Genomic DNA, 27,888 nt, shown 5'->3' with positions numbered 1-27,888 from the left:
TTATTTAACCAATCACGTCGTTTTTTAACCGTTTTTTAAACGCCACTCAGTAGAACTTACCCTAATTATAAGAAACAAAGTAATATGAAAAACAACATTTAAAATGTATCGAATACGTAAATAAATCAAGATCAATATAACACAAACAAATAAAAAATTTCATAAATATATTATATCTTAAATATGATTTAAACATGAAAAAATAACACAGGAATGGCCAAGCAGCAAGCAGCAACTCAAATCACAAAATCCACAGCTTAGCATCTAGGCGTTGCTTCGGTCTTACAAACAGGGCATGTATTTTTATGCACCAACCACTGCTTTATACATTCAATGTGGAAACTGTGTCCACAACATAGCTTTCCCATCTCTTCATCGTCTTCCTCCTAATCCAATCATTCCAAGTGTGAATAAACAGAAAATGATTATGGAATCAGAACGCGATTCAATCGTCAAACTCACCTGGCAAATGATGCACTTGTTTCCCATAATCGACCCCTTCATCTTTCTCAGGCATCTGCTCATCTCGTCTTCTTTCAATCCCGTGTTGACATAACCGATTTTGTCACCGAGCTCCAGTAGTTGCTGTTTTGCAGCAGGGAAATCAATGTTTGTTTCTTTAAAGAAATAGAATCATACGATTTAACAAGATCAAGACACAACATAACATACCTCATACGACATGCTATCGATATCAAGCCTCCACTCACTGAATCGATCACGTGCCCCCATTATCAAGTTGTTCTGTAGCATCATCATCATCTACACCAGATATAAGCATTTTTTTAACATGGTCCATATGGAATAAGATTGAACAGTTTTCTTTGTGCTAGTAAAAGAATCACAGGATAGTAAACTCCTGAGAATGAAAAAGCTGTGCACTTAAACAATATTGCATAACCGATATTCACTTGAAATTCTTATAGCTGCAGCCGCACAAAATATGTACAGTACCTCAGCAAGCCCCTCCGGAGAAGGATGTCGAGCATGGTGATAGGATCTACCTCCAAAGAAATCGGGTTTAGGAAGCGACGAGATGAAGGCCGAATCAGAATCAAGAAAGGAAAGTGTTTCGGGATTTACAGTCCGCCTTGCTGTGCAAGAAGGCTGTCAACATTTATGAAACAAAATCAGCAAGCATAATAACAAAGTTATGTCATAAATTATAATGTAGAAGAACATTGATCATGCTGAAAGGAGAAAACAAAATCAGTTACATGAACATTCACATGCTTATCAAAAGTTCTCCATAACCATCTTCTAATCTAATAGGGCCCATCAAGGGCTTTTCATCCAAAGATAAATGCTTTGCTTCAAATGCAAGGAAGGAACCAACTTAATGCAAAGAATTTATCGTTTTCATTAATCTGGGGCAATTACAAGGTAGTATTCATTCATAATCTTTGTTAGTCGTTGAAAACAGATACACATCCCTGAAGACAACTGCTCAAATCTGAAACCTTTAGGGAAAATAATTCTATCTTTTACCATTGAGGTCGTTCAATGGGTTCGATGCAAAGAATTTGTGAATGACCAAAAAATTGATATAATTAATTATCAAAAGGAGAATGAAAGTCATCTAATTAAGCATTCTCATAAGTCATAAATAATGCAACAGCATGCCAAAGATGAAAGCATCCACCTAACAAGGATGAACACAACTAAGAATCAAAAAAGGAAACAAATAGGAACAGGAAAAGACCTAATCATGGAGCCAGATCAAAACTCAAATTCAATACACAAAAATCATGGAATGACATAGATTTATATAACATAAAAGGATGATGAAAGGGGATGAAATGGATATACCTCCCTGTGGTTGAGCTTTTCAAGGTCAATCTTCCCTCTGGCAGGTACATTTCTCCTTGCCACAACACGATCCACAGAGCCAACAGCATCAGCTGACAACCCAATTCCAGGCCCGCACCAAACATCCTGAATCACCCCACAACTCATGTTATAGCCACTCCCTTCATTCAAAACCACACCTAGCTGACGGTGGTGCACCTTGTTGCTCTCGTTACCAACACGTTTACTGCTTTTCTTCTTTTTCTTCTTTACTTTCTTAGCTTCCCAATCTGCCGATGAGCGTATCAAGGCAGGCACCGACACCTGCTGCGATGCAGATGCAGTGCAGCCAAGTCCTCTGAGAGTGGACTGGCTAAAAGGGTTGGATTTCTTCTTGGTTGTTTCATTGTCGGTGGGGAGGAACAGAGAGGAAACGACAGATTTAGAACGAGTGGACTGCATTAGTGATGGGATTTCCGACACTGGGTCTGGACTGGTTTGGCTTCTGGTTGGCCTCCTTAGTTTTAGATGTTCCGCCATTGTTGAAGATGAAGAAGCAGAGGTTTCTGTAAGAAAAAACGACATGGCTATTATTGATGAAAAAACACCAGACTTTTGGATTAGGGAAAGAGAGAGAGAGGTTGAAGATGGACCGACTTGAACATTTTCTGCAGGTTGCAGCACAGATTTGTATTTATTTATTGGGAAAATTCCTTTTCTTTAATAGCAGGAGTCTTTTATGTGAGGCTATAAGATTGTCTTGTATTTGGAATTTGTAGGGATTTAGCTTTCAAGCAGAGTCCATTGGAATCTGTAAAATGTAAGCAAAGCTTTGTTTTTTTAGGTGAGGAGATAGGGAACATAGTCCTCAAAAAGTCAGAGATGGCAGGGGCCTACAAAGAACAATTAAAAGGTTAAATAAAGATGAAGATGGAGTAATCAAAGCAGATGGAGTTGATTAAGTCAAATAGCAGCAGCAATGAGCCATTTTCTTCACTGCAAAGCATCCTATCTTTTTCCTTTAATCACGCTTTTGATTTCAACTCCGATCAAGTATCGTATAGTATATGACCAATATTTATTGTCAATAATAATAAAATTAGTACCTATGCGTTTTTCCCGAAATATCACCTTAATTTTTTATTTTTTTCTGTCAGACATTATTTAAATTATATTTATCGATTTAATGCATTTTACAAGAAGGAGCGTTATTTACATCGCGCTTTACGTCACGTAATCGAAGTTATCAAATGTGTAAAAACTCGAGTGTTAATTTTATAAATATTTTTAAACATGTGTCAAATATATCATTAATTTATATTATAATGACATTTGTGTAAACACGTCAAATGTGCAGACACCCCCACACCATATAGTTCCCGATTATGAACCGGAGTTTTAGTGAAATAAGCATTGTGTGTAGTAGTTGAATTTATTAGTATTTTAGTGCCACAAGTTTATTTTTTTATAAAAATAAATTTTGTATAATTTTAAAAATTATAAATTTCATATATTTTGAAAAAAATATTTTTTTAAAAAAATTAATTGTTTAAAAAGTATAAAAATATTAATATAAACATTTAATTACAATTAAGGGATTAAATGAATTATTATTCATTAATTTTTATTTTTTAACAATAATTAATAATGTTTATTCATTTTTAATAAAATTATTTTGGTTTTTGCATTAAAATTACACAATACGTATAATTTAGTATAATAAAACTTTGAGGATAAATATTTTAAAATATGAATAATTTTATAAAAGTTTTATAGCTAGTATTTCTTTTACAAAATGATGATGATGATAATAATAAATATTTTATAATTTTAAAAATTATAAATTTCATATATTTTTGAAAAAAAATATTACCTTTTAAAATTAATTGTTTAAAAATATAAAAAATATTAAAATAAACTTTTAATTACAATTGAGGGATCAAATGAATTATTATTCATTAATTTTTAATTTTTAACGACAGTTAATAATGTTTAATCATTTTTAATAAAACTATTTAAATTTTTGCATTAAAATTACACGATACATATAATCTAGTATATAAAAACTTTGAGGGTAAGTATTTTAAAATATGAATAATTTTATAAAAGTTTTATAATTAGTATTTCTTTTAGAAAATGATGATGATGATGATAACTATTTTATAATTTAAAAAATTATAAATTTCATATATTTTTTAAAAAATTATTGCATTTTAAAATTAATTATTTAAGAATATAAAAAATATTAAAATAAACTTTTAATTACAATTGAGGAATCAAATGAATTATTATTCAATAATTTTTTCAAAATATATAATTTTTAAAATTATAAAAAAATATTATTATAAAAATAAACTTGTGACACTAAAATACTAATAAACTCAACCACTATACACACTCTCCACTTCATTAACTTGTGACAAAACCCTATCGAGTTTACAACCTGGAATCGTGCGGTGTGGGGGTGTCTGCACAATTCAAAATCCTGACGTTTTTACACAAATGTCACCATAATTGAAATTAATGACATATTTGGCACCCGTTTAAAAATATTTACAAAATTAACATACATGTATTTTACACATTTGGTAAGGCGCGCCTTCGACCACGTGACGTAAAGCGCGGTGCAGGGGGCGCGTCTTCCTGCAAAGGGTGTTAGATCGAGAAATATAGTCTGAACGATGTCTGACAGAGAAATATATAGGGTTAGGGTGATATTTCAGAAAATACGCCTAGTACCTCATCATTTTTCCCTTGAATTTTATTTATTTGATGTGAATATTAATTTTAATGTTAGTTGTTTATAGTTAATAATTATTAGTTTTTTATTTTTTTTCTTGAGTTTTTTCTTAATTATGAATAAGATTTTTTGTCTTTATGATATTTTTTTTACTCTTGTGTTACGATTTTTATTTTATTTTTTTACTTTTTTCATATATATTTTGTGGTCGTTTTGGTGCTCGCACAAAAACTCTCACGATATTTATTTTCTAATTAGTTTGTCAGTTATCACATATAATCATGTTACTTCTTTGGTAAAACGTTATTTGTCGATATAATCAAAATTGTGCAACGAAGCAAGCAGTCATATGATTTAGTTCGTTCGCCACTCTTTTATCACTTCGTAAATATTTTGTTAGATAGAGAGAGAGTTTTTATGAAAGTTACTGGATTGTTTTTATGTTGGTCATCCTTCTCAGAGAATATTTTCATTTTTATTCTTATCTTTAGATTTAATAATTTTGTTTTTGTATTAACTTTTTATGACTATTATTCACATTTTTATTTTTATAATTGACTGCGTTGTAATTATGACTTCTTTCATTTTTTGTTAATGAAATTCAATTATAATTGTTTTAAGATACTTCATTTAAAGTGATGACACCATTAATTAATAACTAATCAAGGTAAAATCTTAAAACATAAAAAGCAACCAAAAACAATAATAATATATGTTAATTATTAATCAACTAATGAATTTTATCAATCGTAAATTATTTTAATTAAGTTAAAATATTTTAAAAAACTAAAAAAATAAAATAATCATTTGTAGAAATGTTTGAGAACTTATTTTTTCATTATACATATTTCTTAATATATTTCTACCAACAACAAGAGCAGCATAAAAAAGGTTTAGCGTATTGGTGAGAGAAAATAACCCATGAGCTTTTTTTCTGAATAGGATTCTTCATTCAATTTTCCATTTTGGAAATTACCTTTTTCCCTACTATTCTATAATTGAAAGGTTAAAGTACTTCTTTAATATTTTACACATTTCTTGTATTTTTATTTTTATTTGAGTTTTTTTAATTTATTTTTATTTGCATACCTCGTGTTAAATTTGATTACTGATTAAACAGAAATGATGATATAATAATAATTGTAGTCCATAAAAATTACATATTTTATCGAATTAGTTCTAATTTAAAATAATTTAATAAATCTTTAATATTTAAAAACCATATAATTTAGTTTTTATTTCATTTTGAAATAATTTAATAACTTATTAATAAAATTAATTTAATAATATATTTTAAATATTAAATATTTATTGAATTATTTTAAATTTTTGGTAAAATATATTAATTTTAAAACTAAAATTATTATTATATCAAACTACATCATCATTTCTATCAAGTTAATAATTAGATTTAATAACCAATATTAAAATATAATATAATATTAAATATGATTTTAAGAAAATAATTAAATTCTTAAATTAATAATGTGAGAATAAATAAAATACATAGATAATTTCCTCTAGAAAAAATATAGGGTAAACTAAGTATTCGATCACCAAGTATCATTTTAATTTTGTTTTGATAATCTAACTATTATTTTTTAAATCATACTTAAAATTATATTTTGATTTTGTTTCAGTAGTACATTGTTAAATATTAACATTGATATTAACATATCACCGTAAAATAATACCACAATGTCATTCAAAAAAATATCACGCAAATACTTTTGTTTATTTTTTTAAAAATAAAATTAAAAGGTAATATTAAAAAATAATTAAATAATTAAAATAAAATTAGAATAATAGTTAATAACTAAATATATAATTTTTGTAAAAGAAATGACGTGTGTCACTGTCATTGCTCAGCTTATATGTGCAGTGCATGGTATGGACACCATCAATACATTAATTACATACGACAACAACCACTAATTAATATTTGCCCCTCGATGTCATTTTAACATCATTCTCAAAACTTTTTATATATAACGGATTTTAGTAAAATTATTAAAAATTATATTCTCAAGATAAAATAAAAAAAATAAAAATTTAATTACAATCATTTAATCAAATAGATTGAGATATTAAATTTATTAAACAAAAAATAAATAAATTAGATTAAAAGGATAAACTTCATAATAAATTTTCATAAAATCTAATTTTAAAAAAATAACAGTGAAGGGGAGGTAAGTTGCAGAGAGGGGTCTTGTCTTTAGCATTGGGGATGGATACGAAACGAAAGAGACATCAGACAAGAGGAGAAGCAGTGTTACAGTTGTCACAACCTCATCTTCGAAACTAGAGCCATAGCCATAAGACTTCATACCAAAACGGCACCGAGTTGTTGAGTATCACCCAACGGCTTCAATTGGACTCAGCTAGGGCAGTTGAGTCGAGACATGACCCATATCAACCCTACCTTTGAATTTACTTTCACACCTATCAGACTTTGCTTAATTTCTATTTGATTTCTTGCCATCTAATTGACACCAAAATATTATTATCATTTTTTATTATTGTCTCATCTCCTCAAAGATCTTCCGTACATGTCATCATTTATCGTTAAATTTTCACTACCTCAACACTCTGAAAAATATAGAAAAACGTGTCTACAAAATCGAATTGTTAGCATCTCAAATTAATATGATGGACTCGCATGTAAAAATTAAATTTATCGTCACCTAATTACATTCATTTATCCTATTCACATAATTATATTTATTTATTCTAAAAAATTCTAAATAGTTATTATAATCTTACAATTAATATACACATTAAAAATCGAGAAACGAATGCGACCTCAATAAAATCTCATCACTTAGATTCTCTTCTATACCTCCCAATGGAGATTGAGAACTTCAACATCAACCAATAGTTTATCTTTCAACATCGATCAACAATTTATCTTACTACAATTCTTCATTCAAATTAAAAAAAAATAAACCATTTATAATCACTTCAAATTATTTAATCCTATGACTAATTGATGTAGTGAGCGTGACACGCATTCTATTATCAAATAATCAAATTGTTCCTCAAAAATAAAATAACTAACATCATCCATCAACCTTATCCTAAAATCTCCCTCTCATCGGCGTTTTTTTTCGAAAAATTAACTTTTTAATTTAATATTCTCGATCAGGCACCGGTTATACTATATTTTTCGATCTAACACCCTTTGCAGTAAAACGCGCCCCATGCACCGCGCTATACGCTGATTTGGCGTCACGTGAGGTAAGGCGCGCCCCTTGAGGCGTGCCTTATGCTGACATGGATACACGTGTGTATGGCGCAGGGCAGGGGCCGCGCCTTATGCCACGTAAGATATAGCGCGGGGCAAGGGCCGCCCTATTCAATTATCTCAATTATCAAACATGCATAATGCAAGGCACGGTGCAAGGACCGTGCCTTGCATTATTTTCGCCAAAATTCTCGGCTTTAAGGCATCATCTCTCGGCTATAAATAGCCGTCTCCCGTAAACTCTCTCACCAACAATCCTTTGAATAAGTAAATAACATCCAACAATCATCTTATATTTGATTCAGAAGTTTGATCGATCTTTCGTTATAAGGTAATTTTGTTATAATATTTATTTTATAGTTATATATGATTATTTGAAAAAATATTATACTAATTGTTTTCAATTAATTTATGTGTTTGTAGAATTATAAAGTGGGAGCATATGTCGAAATATTTTTGCGGTGTATGTAATAATATAAAATTATATTATTTAAATTATTTACGTTTATGTGCAAAAAAATTATTCTGTTATATTTTTGGTCATATATTATTTATTTAATCAGGTTTGTTTCAATTGTTTTTTTTACAGATATAATATTGTTGCACTTTTAAACTATAAGAATGACGCGACTTTCAGCTATTATTTATTATGATGGAGAAATTCAAGAAGATGAAACCGGCATTGTATTCATATCAAATGAGCGTGTTAAAATATCATTCAAGAGAAACATAACTCTTGAGGAGCTGATAACTAAGATTTCGAGGAAGGTTCATGTTGGAAGTAGTAAAAGAATGTCGTCGTTGCAATACAGATTTCCAACATCATTGTTGCCATTAATTTATACAGCGTTCGAACTATCGAATAATGATGATGTTGAAATGATGGCTGATTCTCAAAGTAATTATTCAGACGGCGATATTGAGATGTATGCAAAGTTTGTTCAAGTGCATGCTGTTCGGGGTCAGCAATTAATCTCACACTATGGGCTGGCTGAACAAGTTGATCAAGTTGACAGCCGACTACAGTAATGTGTAATGATTTTAATGTCATAATGGGAAATCCACATCATGGTGTCGGCATATCAACTTCAATGTGGAGACATTCATCCGTAACTCCTTACGATATGTACCGAGGTGGGTCCACGAACAATCCGTATGGCAACATCGCGTCCAGTTTGAGGGGAAGGCATTCATCTATAAATTTCTTTGACCTTAATATGGAGATGCCATCGATGCAACAATCTGTGCAGTTTCCATTTGACACGATGACTTCCAGCTCCAGGGGAGGCATTCGACTGCGAGCTTTTTCGATCTCAATCCAGATATGTATTCTAGTTCAAGGGGAAGGTGTGTTAGTAGTAGGTTCTTCGACCTAAATGTGGAGAGCACTGAGGGAATCATCTCTACCAGAAGAACCGCTTCGTGAGCTTGGTGCGGATGGTGCTGAGACTGGACTATTCATTCACCCAGAATCACCACAATCAACTCCGATGGTGATGATGATGTAGATGAAGTTCCAGCAAATGTGACAAAACTGACCCTCCAACACACATGTATGAAGCTGATTATGATGCAATGTACGGGCCAGAATTTGCGGATATGCCCCATCTCGGTGACTATGAATATTACTCATCAATAAATAATGGTGAGTTATATTTAGGCATGGAGTTTTCAAGTAAGGAAGAAGCGATGATGACTATAAAAAATTATAATATTCGTAATTCTGTTCAGTCCAGAGTCGACCGCTCCACGACCCAAAAATATGTATGCTACTTTACCCGACGCGAAAACGGATGCAGTTGGATGGTTCGTGTATCGAAGAGGAAGAGGAAAGACAACAGATGAGAACTAACAGTATACAACGGTCCTCACACATGTTATGCTGGAGGGGTCAATAAAGATCATCCCAACTTAGACTCTGAAGTGATATGTCAAGCCATCATTCCCATGGTAAAAGTAAGCTCTCATATAGTTGTTGTTGTGTTGATTTCAAATATACAATCGTAGTATGGGTACACTGTCTCCTATAAAAAAAGCTTGGTTGGCAAAACAAAATGCCATTGTCAAACTTCATGGCGAATGAGATATATCTTACAACGAACTTCCATGCTGGTTTAGGCTGGTGCGGAGGTTGAATCCTGGGACAATTGTGGACTTCAAAACCTCCTATGCATGCCATAATGATCGAGTTCTCCGCGATCGATGCCAATTCTACCGGGTTTTTTAGACTTACCCACAGTGCGTTAATGATGTCAAATACTGCAAGCTTGTGGTCCAGATCGACGGGACTTTCTTGTATGGAATATACAAGCAAGTTTTATTATTGGCAGTTGTCTAAGATGGCAATTGCAACATTCTTCCAGTTGCTTTTCCTATTGTCGAAGGAGAAGATACAGATTGTTGGGTTTTTTTCCTCTGAAATTTACGTGCACGTGATATCACGAGGGAAAACATATGTGTCATTTCAGATCGCGGAGCTGGGATCAAAGCAGCAATGGAGTTTTTGGGTCCAATGTGACAACCACCTTTTATCCAACATAGGTATTGTCTCTGACACATTACTGCGAACTACCATGGAAGGTACAAGAAAAATGATGAACGTCTATTAATTGTGCGCATGGGTAAGTGAAATTGATGTAGTTTGTTTTCTTTCGATCGTTTTAATTTTGCAAAGAAAGCAAGTTAGTAAGTTATACATTTTTTGATCAGGTTACGAACTACTTCCTCGAACGTTTGAATCAATGCTTCAAGATTTGCGGGCGAAGAACGAGGAAGGATACGATTACATCAGCCTCATCGATAAAGAAATGTGGACGAACGCATATAATGGTGGATATCGATATGGACACATGTCGACCAACTTGACAGAGGCAATCAATTCAACTTTAAAGGGTGCACGTCACTTACCAGTAGCGACTTTGGTAAAGACTACATATTTTCGTTTGGTGTACTTTTTATGAAGCTCGGGGGACAAGCTCAAACCTGGATGCAAGACGGTCATGTCTATCACCCTAGATTAATTGCAGATCTACAGAAAAAAAATTCTGCATCAAATGTAATGTTTGTAACAAGTTTCTCTAGAAGGCATGAAATATTTCGTGTCACAGAATTGTCGCGACCTCTTCAAGGGATTGAAGCTGTGTCGTTAAGAGTAAATCTAAGGGACATACTATAACCATTTTGTGATAGCAACTTGCTCGTATACACGTCAAGACTATAACCATTTTATGGATCCCATATACCTACTATCTGGAGTTTTTAAGGTATACGAATTTGAGTTTCCCCCATAGGTAATGACAAAGACCCTGATGAGGTTCAAGATTGGCTTCCGGTTGTTCCAAATCTGAGTTTATTGAGGGAGCGTGGTCGTCCAAAATCCAGAGGTCAAGTAAAATGGACTCTCTATGGGAAATGCGCCGATGTCGATCCTCCCACAACACGACCCACGTATGATGCCTCACCAGACAATCTGTATCTATCTTGCCAAATCTATCTGTGCTATGCAACTCGTCCATATTGCGAGGTGCTTCCGGAATTGGTTGAAAACAACCAAATTGTCGGAGCACGCGATCAGTGGAGTGCCACTCAACGGTCGCATAACAGATCAAGGGGACCATCGCTATCCAAACATCTGATGGGCCCCTCAACTCAGGTGGGATCACCGCCCTCACATCATCAGTAGAATATGACACCCATTCAAACTAAAACAAATATATATAATTTTTATCAAAATATTAATCTAATTATATAACTATAATCTAAAATCGATTTTTAAACATTAAAATTCATACATGTGTGCCAGCCTTCTGATCGATTAACACCCTAATTTTTTCTAAATCATCAGGTAGCTCCTGATGATTTTTCCTATCAGTAGACCACCTATTCAAGAAAATAATTTCTTATTCACTGTATAAAATTATTAATATACAAAATCAGTTTTATAATTACCTCAGGAGTAGCGAAAATACGAATGAGTTATTGACAACGGGACATAAAAAGGGCAATCGATACCATGCCCAAGACTGCAGCAGCAAGAGACATCCACCGATAGCATTACGCTTGTAGTCAATAGCTCGACACATCTCCCTGTACAGGCAAGCCAAAACTGCCGAGCCCCAACTGAGTGATCAGACAAATAAAAGTCGCCAAGATGTTGCAACCACATAAATTGAACTTGGTTGCGTGATTTATCCTGCATCAGCAACCCTCCTATCAGCTGCAGTATGCATGACCGTGCATATTGTTTAACTTAATCGTCAGACGCGTCCTCGCTTAACTCCCGAAAATTTGCATCTAACCAATTTAACGGTATCCGTCCACCGTTAAAATTTTCTGGGACACGTCCTAGACTAACCCGACACAAAGTAGTCTAAGAACCGGAAGCTATCCCTGATATCACACCTCCATCCACCGGAAGCCCCAGGTGCATAGAAACATCCTCAAGCGTGATCGTGCACTCTCCGCACGGAAGATGGAATGCGTGGGTCTCCGGCCTCCACCGCTCTACTAAGGCAGAAATAAAGTATGGTTCTATCTTACAGTGACCCTGATATCTACCTAGGTGACCGAATCTAGCCTCTACTAAATACGACATTACACGAGTAGGTATAACTAACTTAAGGTTCCTAATAAAAGGATCTAATATACGGTATATTTCCTAAAAAATAAATAATTACACAAATTAATTTTTAAACTAATAATCATGCATTAAATAAATAAATAAATAAAATTAAAATGTTAAAATATTACCGTATCAGCAAAGTGTCGAGATATATGATTTCCATCTAACCAAAATAGATCGCCTTTCATTTTATATCTGTAAAAAAATTAATTAAATAAAATATTAAGCAATTAAAATAATTAAATAAATTACTAAAAAATACTAAATATAATAAAATATACCTTAATAATAGAATATAAGAGTATTTGAGAAAAGTTGAGAGGATTTGGTGTGATGAAAGTGATTGAGAATTGATGTATTTATAGGGAGAGATGAGTGTAAACGGGCAGAGATAATTTGATAATTAAGAGTATAGTGTGGGACAGGGCTCGCGCCTTTCTGACGCGTGACAGAATCACAGGTAAGGCGCGGCCCTTACGTCGCGCCATACCTTTAATTACCAACCTATCCTCACCCATTTACACGTGTATCCATGTCAGCATAAAGAATGTCTTAGGGGACACGCCTTACCCCACGTAGCGTCAAATCAACGTATAGCACGGTAAAAGGCGCGCCTTACTGTAAAGGATGTTAAATCAGGAAATATAGTCTGATCCGTGATTGATTAAAAATATTAAATTAAAAAGATGATTTTTTTTTTTTGAAAAACGCCGATTATTTCTGGTCGACGCCTACAGATCCGATCTATGATACTTGCATGAGTGGATGAAGACTCCTCGAAAAACGAGGATGACGTGACACGCTCTCTTCACTCGGATAATTATCCCTATGAGTGCTCAAATATCGGAGTAATATTGTCGAAACCTACTGAGTTCGTTCGCCAAGAAGTGACAGAGACCGCTATCCTGGAAGCTCGTCAAGACCACATAATACCAGTTTTGAAGAATGAATGAGTCTGTCATTAGAGGTGCTTTCTTAACATTGCTTGTAGAGACAAATATCTCCCATGTTAGAGTTCGAAAAAATGGCGGCCGTTTCATAGATTGAGACCATGGAAATTCAAGCATTTTATGAACAACACAGGTAAGTTATTCCAAGGAACCAAAGGAGGGGCGGATGCTTAAAAAGAAGGGAATGAGATACAGAACACGTTTCAAGTTTGGCGGTCAATGGAGTTCTGCATTCAAGAACTTCAAATTCACACAGAATCACATTGCATTTACACATTCAAGAAGCACCAAAGGATCAACATGCCAAACTTCGAAACCGATTCACAGTTTAATCCGTCGCGAAAGATGACCACATTTGCTCTGCAATCTCAAAATTTCCTTTGCAAAACTTCGATTACCAGCCAGAAAAAGTCCATCCAAGATACGGTTGAAAGTTAATCTTCGGGGAGTAAACCCTCTATCAACCATCTCGACCAACAACTTACCAGCCACCAACATGTCATCGGATCTCTTCCTTACAAATATTGCACTTATCAACATATTGTATGTATCCAAATTTGGCAAGCAATTCTCACTGCTCATCTTCTCAAACAACTCCAAGCCTCTCTCGATCTCACCCAAGTTACAAAAGTACCGTACCACGATATTGTAAGTCTGCCCATTCGGTCCACAATCGTCATCCCTCATCCTATCCATGAATTCCATACTCCTTTCCATGTGTTCTCTATGACACAAACCCCTAATAACCACATTGAAAGTAGTCGAATTCGGAGCATAGCCCTTCTTCAACATCTCCTCAAAAACCGAAACAGCATTCTCTACACTGTCTTTCTTACACAGAACTTGAATCAAAGCATTGTATGTTGCAACAGAAGGCAACACGCTATCATCAACCATCTGATTGAAAACATTCTGAGCCCTCTTAATCTCACCAACACCACCAAGACCATGAACCACAGTGTTGTAAGTAACAACATCGACTTCAATCTTTCTCCTTTTCATTTCCAGGAAAAACTTCCAGCCCTCATCGATTTGACCAGCTCGAAAGTACCCTTTGAGGATTATGTTATAAGTAGTCAAATTCGGACTCAAACCTTTCTCCACCATCTCTTTTAAAGTCTCAAGAGCCTTATTTGTTCTCTTCATTGAACACCAACCATTTGCAATTATATTATAACTGATAACATCAGCTTGAAACCTTCCCCTGAGCACTTTAAAAAAAGTTCCATGCTTTCTCAACACGTCTAACTTTACATAGAACATCGAGAATGGTATTAAAAGAATGTAAATCCTGTAAACAACCAAGGTGATGCATCGACAAGAAGATTTTAAGTGCTTTATCGGGTTTACCAGCGGCGACATACCTTTCAGCGATTATGGCGAAAGTTTTGGGGGTGGGGTAGAGGCGGAGAGAGCGCATGCGGTGGAGGAGGGTGAAGACGGTGGCGTAGTTTCGGAGACGGGCGGCGATGTCGATGGCGTGGTCGAATGAGGAGGCGGAGTGGACGTAGGTGGGATGGTTGTGGAGGAGGATGTGGAAGAACTGGAGGGCTTTGGGGCCGTGGTTCCAAAGCTGCTTAAGGATCGTGTCAACTAAAAGAGGGGTCCAATAGATGGAGGGGCAGAGGAGTGATTTGATTAGGGACTGGCGGCTGGTGGATGCCAAAATGAGGTTGCTGAGACCGGAAGCGGCAGCGGTAACTCAAGTATTTGAAGAAGGTTCTGAACCAATGAGATCACTTCGACACCTCCCGCTGGTGTTACCTATGTGTCACTCCTGTGATGGAGGAAGATGAAGCGATACATGGTAACTTTTACCTTGTAGCAAAGTGAAAGAAATCCGTATTCTTACAGTGTTATGCTATTTATTTGGTTTGTTCACTTCTCATACCATTATCTTATAGTATTTTAAACATCATGATCCCTGGTGTTGATTGTGTAAATTTGATTGTTGATGTCACAGCTGGTATATGATTTTTATGTTACATGAGCTTTAGTTGGCCACCTATCTCTTTAGTATACATTGTTTATAGGTCTTCTATTTTGATGCCAATACTGTGTTTTCTTGAAGCTATCTTACGTTTTTTGTGTTTTTCCGTTGATTGTGAAAGCAGCTGATCACGAAGGCAGGAGAAAAGAGGAAAGAAGAAGAAACGATAGAACTTGAAGGTTCCTCGGGCAAGAGTGATGCTGTTAACCGCGAATTGGTTTCTCTAGAGAGGGAGCTATCAACTCTTTGCAAGAACAATATGATTGATCCTTTTGGGTTGTACTTGTATGGTATTGTACTTAAAGAGAACGGCAATGGCGATCTTGCCCACGAAATTCTCGTGGGGATCCGTAAATAGTTACCCTTGGAATTGGAATGCCTGGTCGGAGTTGTTATCCTTGTGCACTACGGTCGACGTCTTGAACAGCCTCGATCTCGGTAATCACTGGATGGAGTTTTTTCTTGCTAGTGTTTACCAAGAGCTCAAATTGCACAATAAATCGATATGGAAATATGAAAATCTGCAGGGTACGTTTATGTTTAGTAATAATATACGGGCTCAAATTGCAAAGGCGTAGTATAGTCTGAGGGATTTAGATCAAGTTGAAGTGATCTTTGAACACCTCCTGAGGAATGACCCGTATCGAGTAGAAGACATGGATACATACTCAAATATGCTCTACACAAAGGAATATTTCTCTGCCTTGAGCTACCTTGCTCACAGGGTCATTATGACGGATAGGTAGCAGCCCGAGTCTTGCTGCATTATCGGAAATTACTATAATTTAAAAGGACAGCATGGAAAGTCTGTCATGTACTTTAGGAGGGCGCTCAGATTGAACAAAAAATATTTATCTGCTTGGACTCTAATGGGCCACGAGTATGTCGAGATGAAAAACACTCCTACTGCAGTTGATGCCTATCGACGGGCTGTGGACATAAATCCCCGCGATTATCGAGCCTGGTATGGGTTGGGACAAGCATATGAGATGATGGGATGCCCCATTATGCTTTGCATTATTTCCGGGAATCTGCTTTCTTCCAGCCAATCGATTCTCGGTTATGGATTGCCATGGCTCAATGCTATGAATCTGAACAACTGCACATGCTTAGGGAGGTCATCAAATGTTACAAAAGGGCTGCGACTTGTAATGATACAGAAGAAATCATCCTGCATCGACTAGCAGAGTTACATAGAGAACTCAGTCGTCACGAGGAGGCGGTGTTCTATTACAAAAAGAATTTAGAAAGAATGGAAGCTGAAGATACAGGACCAAACATAGTTGAAGCACTGACGTTCCTTGCCACACACAACAAAACACACGAGATTCGAAGAAGCGTAAGTGTATTGTACCTGGCTTCTGGATTATACCGGCCCGGTGAGTTTCATCCTTGTTCTTTCAGCTCATCATAGAAAATTATCTAGATTTCTGAATCTCTGTTTTGATTATTGGGAAGAGTTTGCTTCGAGGAATGAGAACAGCACAGTCCGGTTTTCCTTCCATGGATGTCAAGCATTTTCATCCATGAAAACTTCTTGGTCACCAGCAGTTAAGATCGTCTGGTTACACATTTGTATTTACTCGGAAAAGAATCGCCGTATACTTTTGTATGTCTTGTGACATAACAACTTGAAACATCAAACGTGTATAAACTTCATTTGTTTAGCATGAATTGCAGGAAGGATCCTTCTTCCCTTCATTATCGAATCGTTGCAACTGATGATGATTGGTGTTGTAATTGAACTTTGTGTACTAGCTTTATTATACACCTCAACAAAGCTATTTGTGAAAGTTATTGATTGATATCCATGAACAAGAACTATCAGATCTCACAACAACAATGAACATCCAGGGTTGCTAACCAGGATAAATTGTTATCCATCAACTTCCTTACCAGATAAGTTAATTAGGGAAAGTATGCGTTTTGCAATCTCCGAAGAAGCATCGGGCTTTGCAGCTTTCAGAGCCCTCTCAGACATCTCCGCCAGCAATCTCTCATTCCCTGTGTCATGCAATAGATAACAAAATCCATGCAGCAAATGTTAGGTATGTTTCAAGCATAACACTAGCCTGACATGAAATAAATATGTCCCAATAAAGGGGAGTCCATTTGGCAAATTAAGTAATCTGGATTCGTATCTCCCAATCTCCAATTGTAATACGAATCCTGAAAGCAAGCAACAGATGTAAAATACCTAATATTTCAGATATAGCTGTCCCAAAAGAGTAGTTGAATCAAGTTCATCCTCAGTTATAACCCTTGAACCCGCTATGTCTGCCATTAGAGAAGCATTTCTGTGTTGATGCCCTTCTGCAACATTTGGGGATGGTGGTACCTACAGCATCCAAGAGACAACAAATAAGTACACAAATAAGTTGAAAATAAAAAGAGGCAAAACGTTGTAATTCGGGTAGGTGTCTACTGTCTAGGCTCACATTCTATATTGGCAATGATCTAATCCAATAACAAGAATAAGAACAAGTTAGAAAGATGTATAAATTGTATAGGTACATGTATCATCAACTGTACAATTAGACTTCTGTGTCATGAAACATTTTCGAAAGCATGATTCCCGAACCTTGAAAAAGAAACAATCTAAGTATTCTAGAGGCACACCTTCTGAACAAATAAAGATGCAGTTATTAAGAATTTCCTTTACCAAAATTCGAAAAATATGTTCTCCGAACAAATAACCACATGTCAAATGGTAGAGCCATCTTAGCTAGCATATTTGAATTGTAAAATAATCTAGTTAGCTCCCTTATGGTTTCAATAATTGAGGTTAATTGATGCCTAAAGAGGCCCAAAAAAGAAAGAGAAAAGAGGAAATGGTTTTTGGCATACCAATATAACAGGTTTCCCAGTAGCCAGGATCTCAGAACAAGTCATTGCACCGGCTTGTGAAACGATGAGGTCAGCTGCTGCGTATGCCATATCCATTGAATGCAAGAACCTTGATAATTTCAGAGCTACATCAGATATTAGGGAACTCAAAACATAGACACTTTGGTAAGCACATAATCATTTCAAAAATCTAAGCTTCACTTAGCAACCACAAATATAGACAAGATTTGAACAATAAGCTCGTCACATTTCGAGCATACTTCTAGAAAATCACAGGAATTAGAAGCAAGGATCCGGCCTCTGCGGTACAACTGCCAAATTAATAAGATGGATACCAGTAATTTAAAGAAATGCTAATTAGATCAGATAAACATGAATGAAAAGAAGCCCAATATGTAAATACACAATCTGAAAGAACAAATGATTTTATAAGAGCTTAAGTTGATTATTGATGCCAGCCACGTTACATGAGAGATGTGCCTTTTGATAAGGCCATAACCTATAATAACGTAAACATGAGCCTACTACTTCGTGTGAATTCCAGCAACAAGATGGGGCACCTATAGGTCTTATCTACATCAGCACAACCATGTCCAAGTTGCTCTGAAAACTATATACACTTATCACTACATAAGTAGAACGATATCAGCTCAAAAAGTAGATTCTAGCAGTCGAGCGAGCTCAAGATAAAATACGAAGCACTTAATCTTACAACGCAAACAAAAAGATGCACCTTGACCTGGATATTCGAACAAGCCCAGGCCTGTTACATATTTGACTTCTCTTCAATGTGAAGATGTGTCAATGGGAGTGGCTTATCAAACTAAGAACATAAAAGAACAACCAATCCACACGTGCTTGTGCATGCTTCAACCAAACTAGTGTGCCCTTGTGACTAATGGAGAACAATTCATTCTTTAATTTTCTCCAGCAATACCTGGTTATGTAAAGTTCTCTCCAATCTAACTACACATAAATTCAAAAAAGTACCAAGTATTTCCCCTAATTATCTTCTCAACTTCATCTTTATTGTCAATTTTTTTAGATCAATAGCAATGACAAGGTAAAAATAAATGAAGTCTTTACAGAGTTGCTGCAAAGGCATTATTTCTTCAGTGTTAAACATGTTTGCTTCATTAGTTCATTCAGTGTACTGCATTCCTAAATCATAACTAGCCAGCAGACGAGGCGTAACAGAACAAAGCAAACCATACTTGTGCGTTAAACAGTTGAAAGAAAAATACAATATCTGCAGGGAACCTAGTATCACCTCTTAAATGAATCAAGCAAACAATGTTAGTCATTTGACATAACAGAACAAAAATAATCCTACATTGGAGCACAGCGCGACTTACGGTGTCAAAAGCAGCCGGTGGTGGTTCCTAACCAAGCTCTCCATTTCATCAAATGAATGTACCCCTGTCTGCCATATAATGAACCAATTCTTATGTTCCAACAGCAACTGGGATTGGAGCACAGCGCGACTTACGGTGTCAAAAGCAGCCGGTGGTGGTTCCTAACCAAGCTCTCCATTTCATCAAATGAATGTACCCCTGTCTGCCATATAATGAACCAATTCTTATGTTCCAACAGCAACTGGGAGTACACATGCAACAAAGCAATGTTGACAGCATTAGCTCCTAAAGACCCTCCAAGAACCAAAACCACTTTTATCTCCTCTGCAGAACCCTCCATTGTTTCTAGCCATGGGAAAAAATGCGACATCGACACCGCCTTTGCGACTGAACCTTTCAAAGACAATCTGATGGGATTCCCCACAGACAACACACTTTTCTTTCCTTGGGAAACTCTCAACCGTTGAGTTGAATGCAACAAACACCAAATCAGCAAACAAAGAGAGAACCCTATTAGCAATACCGGGAACAGAGTTTTGCTCTTGGACCACAACCTCGACCCCTTTCAGTAAAGCAGCTAAACAGACGGGAAAAGAAACATACCCACCGGTTCCAATGACTACATGGGGTCCAAATCTGGACAAAAGGATATAGCATTTGATGATGGATTCGATCAGACGGTACGGGAGGAGGAGATTACGGAGGGAGACGAAAGGCCTGGCTAATTGGACAGCCGGGATTGATTTGAACTCAAAATGAGCTGAGGGAATCTCAGTGCTTTCCATGCTGTTGGGGCAGCCCAAAAAGATGAACTTGGAGGTTGGGTTAACGAGTTTGAGCTCGTCTGCTATTGCTACAACTGGGTAGATGTGTCCGCCGGTGCCACCAGCAGCGAATGCCACGCGGAGGCCGGTCGGGGCCTTGTTGCTGCTAGTGGTTTGATCATTTCTTGCTTGTTCTATGGAGAGACAGCAGCCGATGCTTAAAGACCTGTAGCAAAAAGAGAGTTTAGTTGATGGAAAATTGTGGGTAAAGCAAGAAAAAGCATAACTTTAGTTTACTTGGGTTTTGAAGGAGAAGGTAAATGAAGGAGAGAGATGAAGAGTTGGGCTTTGGAAGCCATTTTTAAAGCATCTTTGTTCCTTGATAAATACTATTAATTTGAAGAAATGAGGAGAGCTGAGGAAGAAGGGGGTGCCATGTTCTTCTATTGTACATCTAATACTAAACCAACTCAACAACAAAGTCTGAATATTGAATTACTCCATCATTATTAAAATATGTTTTGCTAACAAAATCAATTCATTCCATGTGTAATGATCACGTGGGATTAATGCATACACACTGGTTTTCCTTCTCCCTTGCTGGGTGTCGGCTGTCACGTGTTATATTATTTCGCTTCAAATCTATATTTGTTTTCCAAATATTTTGGAGGTTTTGTTGTGCTTCAAATTCCATGTTGATTCTTGTAATATGTTATATCGAACCTTTTTAATGATTCATTAAACATTGTTCGTTACTATTGATAGCTCAATGGGATGTTATAATCAGACTAATAACAATATGTGTCTTCAAAAAATATTAATCAAATAGTTAATTGGTTTGATTGATGTTAAAGTCCACATAAGTATATTGTCGTCATCCATTTGGTCTGATTCGTGTTCATATTCGTGTTAGTACGTGTTCATGAGACGTAACAAGCATGTTTCTTTTTGAACAAATTTTCTGTAATTTATTCTTGTCCCCTATTATATTCCTTCTCTTTCAGTTTAGTCCTTGATGGCCAAAGAGAATACCAAACTGCACCTTACCCCATTTAAGTATCTTACTGCAACCTGTAAAAAGGTTTGGTCTTTCAAGAATGTGATGATCCCTATTGGTCCAGCATCCACCATTATAGCTTTTGGCCTTTTTAAAAGCAGAGTATCAACAGTAAAAAATGTCCAAAACAAGATACACTTTCTATCCAATTTATAGCAAAAATCCATGTACAACCTAACATAGGGGTTGATTCACAACACCCCTCTTATTCAGTATCCAAAATAATCCCTGTAAAATGTCATGCTCATTTATAGGTACTATGTACAAACTAAGCTTTCTAATCAATCTAAGTTTACCATTTTACATAAAACATGGTAAATAATGAAATGTTCTAAGATGGTGCAGGGATTTGATACTGCAATCTTCTGTTGATCAGAGCTCGGGTCTGCATCCACAGCCTTCGAGCCTCGGATTCATCATTGGCTAAGGCTGAGCAGCTACATTCATTGCAGTCTGCAAAGTATTTCCCACTCAACTCTTGTGCTTGTGGACTCAATGCTACATGGCAGCTAGTCGATGCACCCTGTGAGGTAGACTTGAGCAGTTTGGAAGCAATAAAGAATAGAGAATCTGCATTTAGATTATACACAACAATTGGTCAGTCATTAAATTAGATTTAGTTGTTTTTTAACATGGAAATAACTTGCCTGTAATAAAGCCCTTGTGTGCTCTGATAATCCCAGTCTTTACAATTCCTGGATGAACTGCATTGATGGTCACTTTTGCATTCTTTGCCTGCAAATTCCATTGGTTGTTTGTAGAATTAAGCAATGATATTTTTTTCAAAACAGAAAGTTTAAATAAGTTTCAGACCTTTAGCTGTCTGCTTATTTCCTTGGCATGTAATATGTTTGCCAGTTTGGATTGAGCATAAGCACGGGTTGCATTATAACTGCATCACCATTATCAACATATAAAGTTTGTTTTTATCATAATGTACAATATTTCGACCTTTTTCCAGCCGTATCGACGAATAGATGAAGAGTCGGAAGTTAGTTACCTGTTGGGGTCGAGCATCTGAGTGAAGGTGAAACAGTCTCTTTTGACCCAACTGTGAATCACAGAAGAAAGGTTAATGATTCTTCCATGGATGCCTGTTTCCTCTGCTGTTTCTACCATCTTTTCTATTAGCATTTCTGTAAGTAAATAATGTCCTGCCAATACAAAATACATGCATACTTGTATCAACCGATTACATATAGCTTGAAAAGAAAACAAAAGGTTGTGCATGTACCCAAGTAATTTGTTGCAAATGTCATCTCAATTTTGTCCTCGGAATACTCCAAATTTTGAGAGAATATGCCTGCATTGTTTCTGCAAAATTGATGTTTCATATATTGTTTTCATCATCATCATGATCATCATCATCAGAAGAAGGATCAAGTAATGTAATTGAACTCACATGAGGATGTTAAGTGGCAGTTCAAGAGCAAGGAACTGAGTACAAAATCTCTTGACAGAAGCCAATGAGCTGAGATCAATATCAAACAAGATAACCTCAGCATTCGGATTCTCCTTCTCAATTCCTTCCTTCAATGTAATTGCCTTCTTCAGATCCCTCGCCGGTATCACTACTCGAACTCCTCTCTTCGCCAGCACCCTCGCCGTCTCCGCTCCGATACCGGAAGTCGCCCCTTCAACACACATGGTTCCACTTGTAAGACTAAAAATTACTATTGAATAAAGCCAAATATGCTATATATGTACTTAATACTTGTCTGTATGTAACAAGAGACAAAACCATATCTTTGTACAAACAAAAAGAACAACCCGTTAGCAGGAAAACAATCAAACATACAGCAACAAAACATGACTTACCGGTGATTATGGCAGTGAGATGATGAGAAGGGAAAGAAGAAGATCGAGCAACTTGATCGGCGGTAGTTTTGGAGCCATAGCCGCTGGGACCAGCAATGCCGGCCAAGTACCTGAGTGTTTCCTTCATGACGGTGGAGCAGCGTAAGCTTAGAATCTCGAAGCAGCAAGGCAGAAGTATGGCTAGAACCAAGAAATATATACTGCACATAGCTTGTAGCAGTACCACATGAAAACCCTGGGAAAATAAAATCTTAGTTAATTTCTAATACAAATTAAACCATTGTTCATGTGAATGATTGTTTTTTGGAGGGTGGAAAGCACCTAGGATTGGGTGGTCCAGTCAGTAGCCGATGTTTTTAGGGAGAAAAAAACCCAGCATTATGTGATGTCATAGTGACTTGTCTCTCGGCCTTAACGGGTGCCTGCCATTGTGGAGTTTGCTGATTAAAAAAGCAACTGACGTTTTTATAATTATACGTTGCTTTGCGTTTGCATAGGTATAAACAATCGAGTGAAGTAGCAAATGTTGACTTATCTTTGGATTTGAATTTTTGGATAACCAGACCAATCTGGTAATTAAGTCGGATTCTGGGATGAAGGTGTCCAAATAAAGGACAAATCCGGACATGATTGCATTCCTGCATGTAATTAATGCCAATTATGTCAGGATATCATAGATTTTTAAAATTAATATAAAGAATTTATCTAATGATTTTATTGGTAAAATGAAAATATTATTCTTCTTAAAAAAATTAAATTTAAGCAATTATAAACTCATGAATTGGTTTTACAGATTAAAAAAATGTTGATATCTTTAATATCTTATTACCTTGTAATTATATTATACTAAACTATTCAAAAAATAATAATATTAATATCTATACATATCTCATAAATTTATTATAACAAAATTATAATACTTTAAATGCTCGAATAATACAAAATCTAACACAAATTATATTATTTTTTCCGTTTTCATTTATTTCCCTTTCAATTTATCATCTTCTTTTTATAACTTCAATAAAATTGAAGGAACTCACATAACTTATATTTTAACCCAAGCCAAAGATATGATATATTCCATTTGAAATTGTTATATTATGACATATATCGGATCACCTTTTCATAATCTAAAAACTAATGGTTCATACAGTTAGATAAAATCACATAGCAAATCTAATAAGTGTCGTGGCTCGTCTTACTAATAATTGGTCAAGTGATAACCAGCATATCCAAACTATATAATATAGTTTATTTAAAATCTAGAAGAGGAATCTCGGTCACCCTCTTGAGACACACTCTCAAAACTTATTCTACCTCTCAAATTGATTCTCGAAAAATCAATGACTCTCCGTTCATACCAGAATAGACAAACTACAAATCATTAGTCTGCTCACGTTATTTTTCATTGTAAACCACCACATCACTCGTTGTACAAGACAATTCAAACTCAACCTGACTTGAACACTCAAAAATAAATAACTCAAATTTGAAATGACTTAAACTTGAAGTTAATGCAATCTAAATCTAACCGTAACTTGATATGACCCAATATGAATCACTAAATATGAAACAGTCCAACCTGAAATTGATCGTTCAGGTCGAATAGTGTAGAGACTTATTATAGGATGATCCTCTTAATCAAATTTATTTTATTCCCAATATCAAACCTCTAACCTTATTTAAGAGATCTAATACCTCATCTACATATGATTTCGACGTTGAAAGATTAAGGCTAAAACCGTGTGGATTGCCATGGAAATAACCCACCTCCCCCTCGAAAAAGTTAGTGGCTGTTGATTTGATTGGTTAAAGCATTTGCCTTCAAATTCCAGCACGATTGGTTTGCATGTTACTCACACGTGCACATCTACAAGACAATGCAAACCCTAATAAGTGGTAATAATATTGAGCGAGGGCAATGCACTCAAATTCCAAATTGAGACAAAAGCAATCGCTTTTGCAAATTGTCGTGTTTGGGGACCGTGGCACTCACGTCTTCTTTCTATGGACAAAGTAAGGGCGACAAATTTACTAAGTAGGATGGTGTCTACAGTGTTTTGAAAAGATACTAAGACCATTTAATGTCTTCGGTGGAAGATGAATAAAAAGCCTAAAGTCTTCTCAAATAAGTAAATCGGAAGACATCATGTCTTCTGTTGAAAACGTCGAGTGATCTAGATATATTCTCAAAATAATGTAGTATTTACCCTATTTAAAAGAATAAAATCAGCGCCACTTTAAATGAAAAAATTCATTTTTTTTCATCACTCCATTTGATCAAATTTTCCGACAAAGGGGCTTGTCTTTAAGGGGAAAATGATGGGCGGTGTTGGAGAATTGATGGAGTAAAAGAGAGCAATGAAGTTGACTCCTCAAGATGGTGGTTGTAAAATGGAAAGCAAAAGGGGTCCGCATGGTTTCCTAAGTTGACTACATGGATCATCACTCCTTCCACAAGCACTCATCTTTGTAGCTTCACATGCCCTTCTTTCGCATCATTCTTTCACGCATGTTATGCCCAAACCATCAGCTTTAAACTGTCAAAGGATCACTGTATCAGGCAGAAAGGCAAAATTAAAGTTTGATTGAGGTAGAATTTATCAAGTGGACTCAATGATAAAAAAAAAATGTTATTTTCCTTATATATTTCGGGTTCGAACAACTGTGTATGCGGGATATGTGCACATTGTTGATTGGTTAAGAAAATTTTGAACATATGCTACCTTATAATCACCATATACTATTGAAAACCAAGTTTGGTTGAGGTAAGGCTATTTTTGTTACTACCCCTCCCTCTTGATATTGTTGATATTCACAGTATGACTTGTTAGTAATAGTTAAATTCATTGTAGTATGGACTACGTCTCCATATAGATTTAGTTTTTTTTTTGGGTAAGAAGTATCAGTATTCAATTTGTTTATTGACTAATTTGAACCGATTCTTATAAAAGTTCATTATAAGAACGATTCTCAATACAGTTTTCTCCATTCACAACATCAAGATTCAAACTCTTAATCTTTACTCAAGGCACCTAATGATGTCTCATCCCCTATATCAACCGCAAAATCGATACAGTCTTAAAATTTAGTGCTTAAATCGACGTCATTTTAGGTATTAATAGTCGTACCAGATGTATTTTTGTTCATGTGATAACACCATTTGAGTTTTAACAGCCCAATGACATAATTGAAGTTAAAACCAAAGTTTAGTGTTATAATTGAAATAACTGTAAATTCAGTGTATAAATTATATATCGTCTGTAATTCAGTGGTATTTAGTGTAATTCACCCTTAACTTTACATTATTATATATTAAATTTGGTATATTCTAATAATTAAAAAATTTAAAAAATTAAAAGAGAAATAAATTTGACTTATTGATCCCTCACTGGGCTAAATTATTATCTCAGTCAAATCGCCAACAACTCCACCAAATTAGTGCAAAATGACAGGTTTGAAACCTTAAGCAAATGTCCCCAAACTCACGGACTTTATTAATAATTATTGTAATTTTATTTTATTGATAGTTTGAAGAGAAAGGCTCAACACACTGGACTCCACCCGAGGAGAATTGGTACAAGCTTAATACAGATGAGCGAGAAGACCAAATAATGGGGTAGCTCCCTGTGGAGCAGTTTTACGAGACTCATATGGCAAATGGGGATCTATTTTCACAAAATTCATAGGAACTGTTCAGCCCTAGAAGCCGAGCTATGGGGGTTCTAGAGGCATTGGGGCAGTTATTTCTCAAGCAGGAAGACTTATAGTCTATCTCAACAAGGCTCTTGGCCCAAAACATACAGATCTTTCAATTTATGAGAAGGAATATTTGGTCATTTTAATAGCAGTCTCTCACTGACGACACTATTTGGAGCGTGGTCTTTTTGTAATTAAGATAGATCATGAACCTTTAAAACACCTCCTTGATCAGAAGTTAACTACATCTATACAAAAGAAGGGACTTACTAAGGCTTGATTATAAAATTCAATACAGGAAGGGCAAAACTAATAAAGTGACAGATGCATTATTTATACAGTAAGGGGATTCTGGAGAATTTCTACAAATGGGAGTGACTATTATAACTCCTATTTGGATACATGACATTGAACAAAGTTATGAAGATGATACCATAGCACAGAAGAAAGTTCCTATCCTGGTTCTTCAACTAGACAAGATAGAGGATTGGAAACTAGTTAAAGGGGTTTTATATTTCAAAAACATGGCCTATGTGGGCAGTAAGGGAAACCTTAGAGAGAAAATCATTTTGGCTCTACATGATTCACCACAAGGAAGTCATTCATGTATTCAAGCTACCTATAAAAGAATCAAATCTTATTTTTTCTGGTCAAGAATGGAGACTATGATTCAACTGCATGTGCAGCAATGTGAAGTATGTCAGAGGACTAAAATTGAACATGTTGCTAAGCTAGGGTTGTTACAACCCATTCCATTTCTAAACAATGCTTGGGAAGTTATTACAATGGATTTCATTGAAGGCTTGCCACCTTCAACAAAATACAATTGTATTCTGGTAGTGATTGATAAATTCACTAAGTATGCTCATTTCATGTCATTGTCTCACCCCTACACAGTGGTGAAAGTTGCTAGGGTCTACCTCGACCAAGTTTACAAATTGCATGGTCCTCCTAAAGTCGTTATTTCGGATAGATATACATCTTTTACTAGTCTATTTTGGTAGGAATTACTGAA

General features: G+C 35.5%; 2 protein-coding genes and 3 pseudogenes across 3 annotated transcripts; 1 reads left to right on the top strand and 4 right to left on the bottom strand.

Annotated features, from left to right (window-relative positions):
- Positions 1–237: 237 nt before the first annotated feature.
- LOC120117288 (NEP1-interacting protein-like 2) lies at positions 238–2,565 on the bottom strand. 2 transcript variants are annotated; one of them, XM_039137577.1, is made up of 5 exons: positions 1,810–2,444; positions 955–1,107; positions 673–759; positions 463–585; positions 241–386 (listed from the first exon to the last, which is right to left on the bottom strand). In XM_039137577.1, the coding sequence occupies exons 1-5, from the start codon at positions 2,371–2,373 to the stop codon at positions 258–260; spliced, it is 1,056 nt and encodes a 351-aa protein (XP_038993508.1). In that variant the 5' UTR covers positions 2,374–2,444; the 3' UTR covers positions 241–257. The 2 variants fall into 2 exon arrangements, with proteins under 2 accessions (XP_038993509.1, XP_038993508.1); XM_039137578.1 differs by lacking the exon at positions 955–1,107 and having other exon boundaries at positions 238–386; positions 1,810–2,565.
- An 11,099-nt stretch (positions 2,566–13,664) lies between these two features.
- On the bottom strand, positions 13,665–15,042 carry LOC120117161 (annotated as a pseudogene).
- Positions 15,035–17,202, top strand: LOC120117286 (annotated as a pseudogene).
- On the bottom strand, positions 17,055–20,724 carry LOC120117287 (annotated as a pseudogene).
- A 959-nt stretch (positions 20,725–21,683) lies between these two features.
- On the bottom strand, positions 21,684–23,401 carry LOC120117108 (short-chain dehydrogenase TIC 32 A, chloroplastic-like). Its single transcript, XM_039137444.1, has 7 exons — positions 23,175–23,401; positions 22,759–22,990; positions 22,591–22,670; positions 22,357–22,510; positions 22,170–22,248; positions 22,004–22,091; positions 21,684–21,926 (listed from the first exon to the last, which is right to left on the bottom strand). The coding sequence occupies exons 1-7, from the start codon at positions 23,380–23,382 to the stop codon at positions 21,688–21,690; spliced, it is 1,080 nt and encodes a 359-aa protein (XP_038993375.1). The 5' UTR covers positions 23,383–23,401; the 3' UTR covers positions 21,684–21,687.
- Positions 23,402–27,888: the final 4,487 nt, after the last annotated feature.

The sequence above is a fragment of the Hibiscus syriacus genome, unplaced genomic scaffold (genome assembly GCF_006381635.1).
Source record: "Hibiscus syriacus cultivar Baekdansim isolate YM2019G1 unplaced genomic scaffold, ASM638163v2 tig00110319_pilon, whole genome shotgun sequence".
NCBI classification, from domain to species: domain Eukaryota; kingdom Viridiplantae; phylum Streptophyta; class Magnoliopsida; order Malvales; family Malvaceae; genus Hibiscus; species Hibiscus syriacus.
Note: the sequence above shows the minus strand (reverse complement) of the source record. Positions and strands in the feature narration are given on the sequence as shown.

What these genes read in the sequence shown, in the direction of transcription:
- LOC120117108 (XM_039137444.1), bottom strand. Translation starts at nt 23,382, where the DNA reads ATGTGCAGTATATATTTCTTGGTTCTAGCCATACTTCTGCCTTGCTGC. An exon ending in ATTTGCAACAAATTACTTGG is followed by an intron (nt 22,511 to 22,590) that starts GTACATGCACAA and finishes TTGTATTGGCAG; the next exon opens with GACATTATTTACTTACAGAA. An exon ending in ACACAAGGGCTTTATTACAG is followed by an intron (nt 21,927 to 22,003) that starts GCAAGTTATTTC and finishes ATCTAAATGCAG; the next exon opens with ATTCTCTATTCTTTATTGCT.
- LOC120117288 (XM_039137577.1), bottom strand. Translation starts at nt 2,373, where the DNA reads ATGTCGTTTTTTCTTACAGAAACCTCTGCTTCTTCATCTTCAACAATG. An exon ending in AAAAGCTCAACCACAGGGAG is followed by an intron (nt 1,108 to 1,809) that starts GTATATCCATTT and finishes AAATGTTGACAG; the next exon opens with CCTTCTTGCACAGCAAGGCG. An exon ending in TCGATAGCATGTCGTATGAG is followed by an intron (nt 586 to 672) that starts GTATGTTATGTT and finishes GCTGCAAAACAG; the next exon opens with CAACTACTGGAGCTCGGTGA.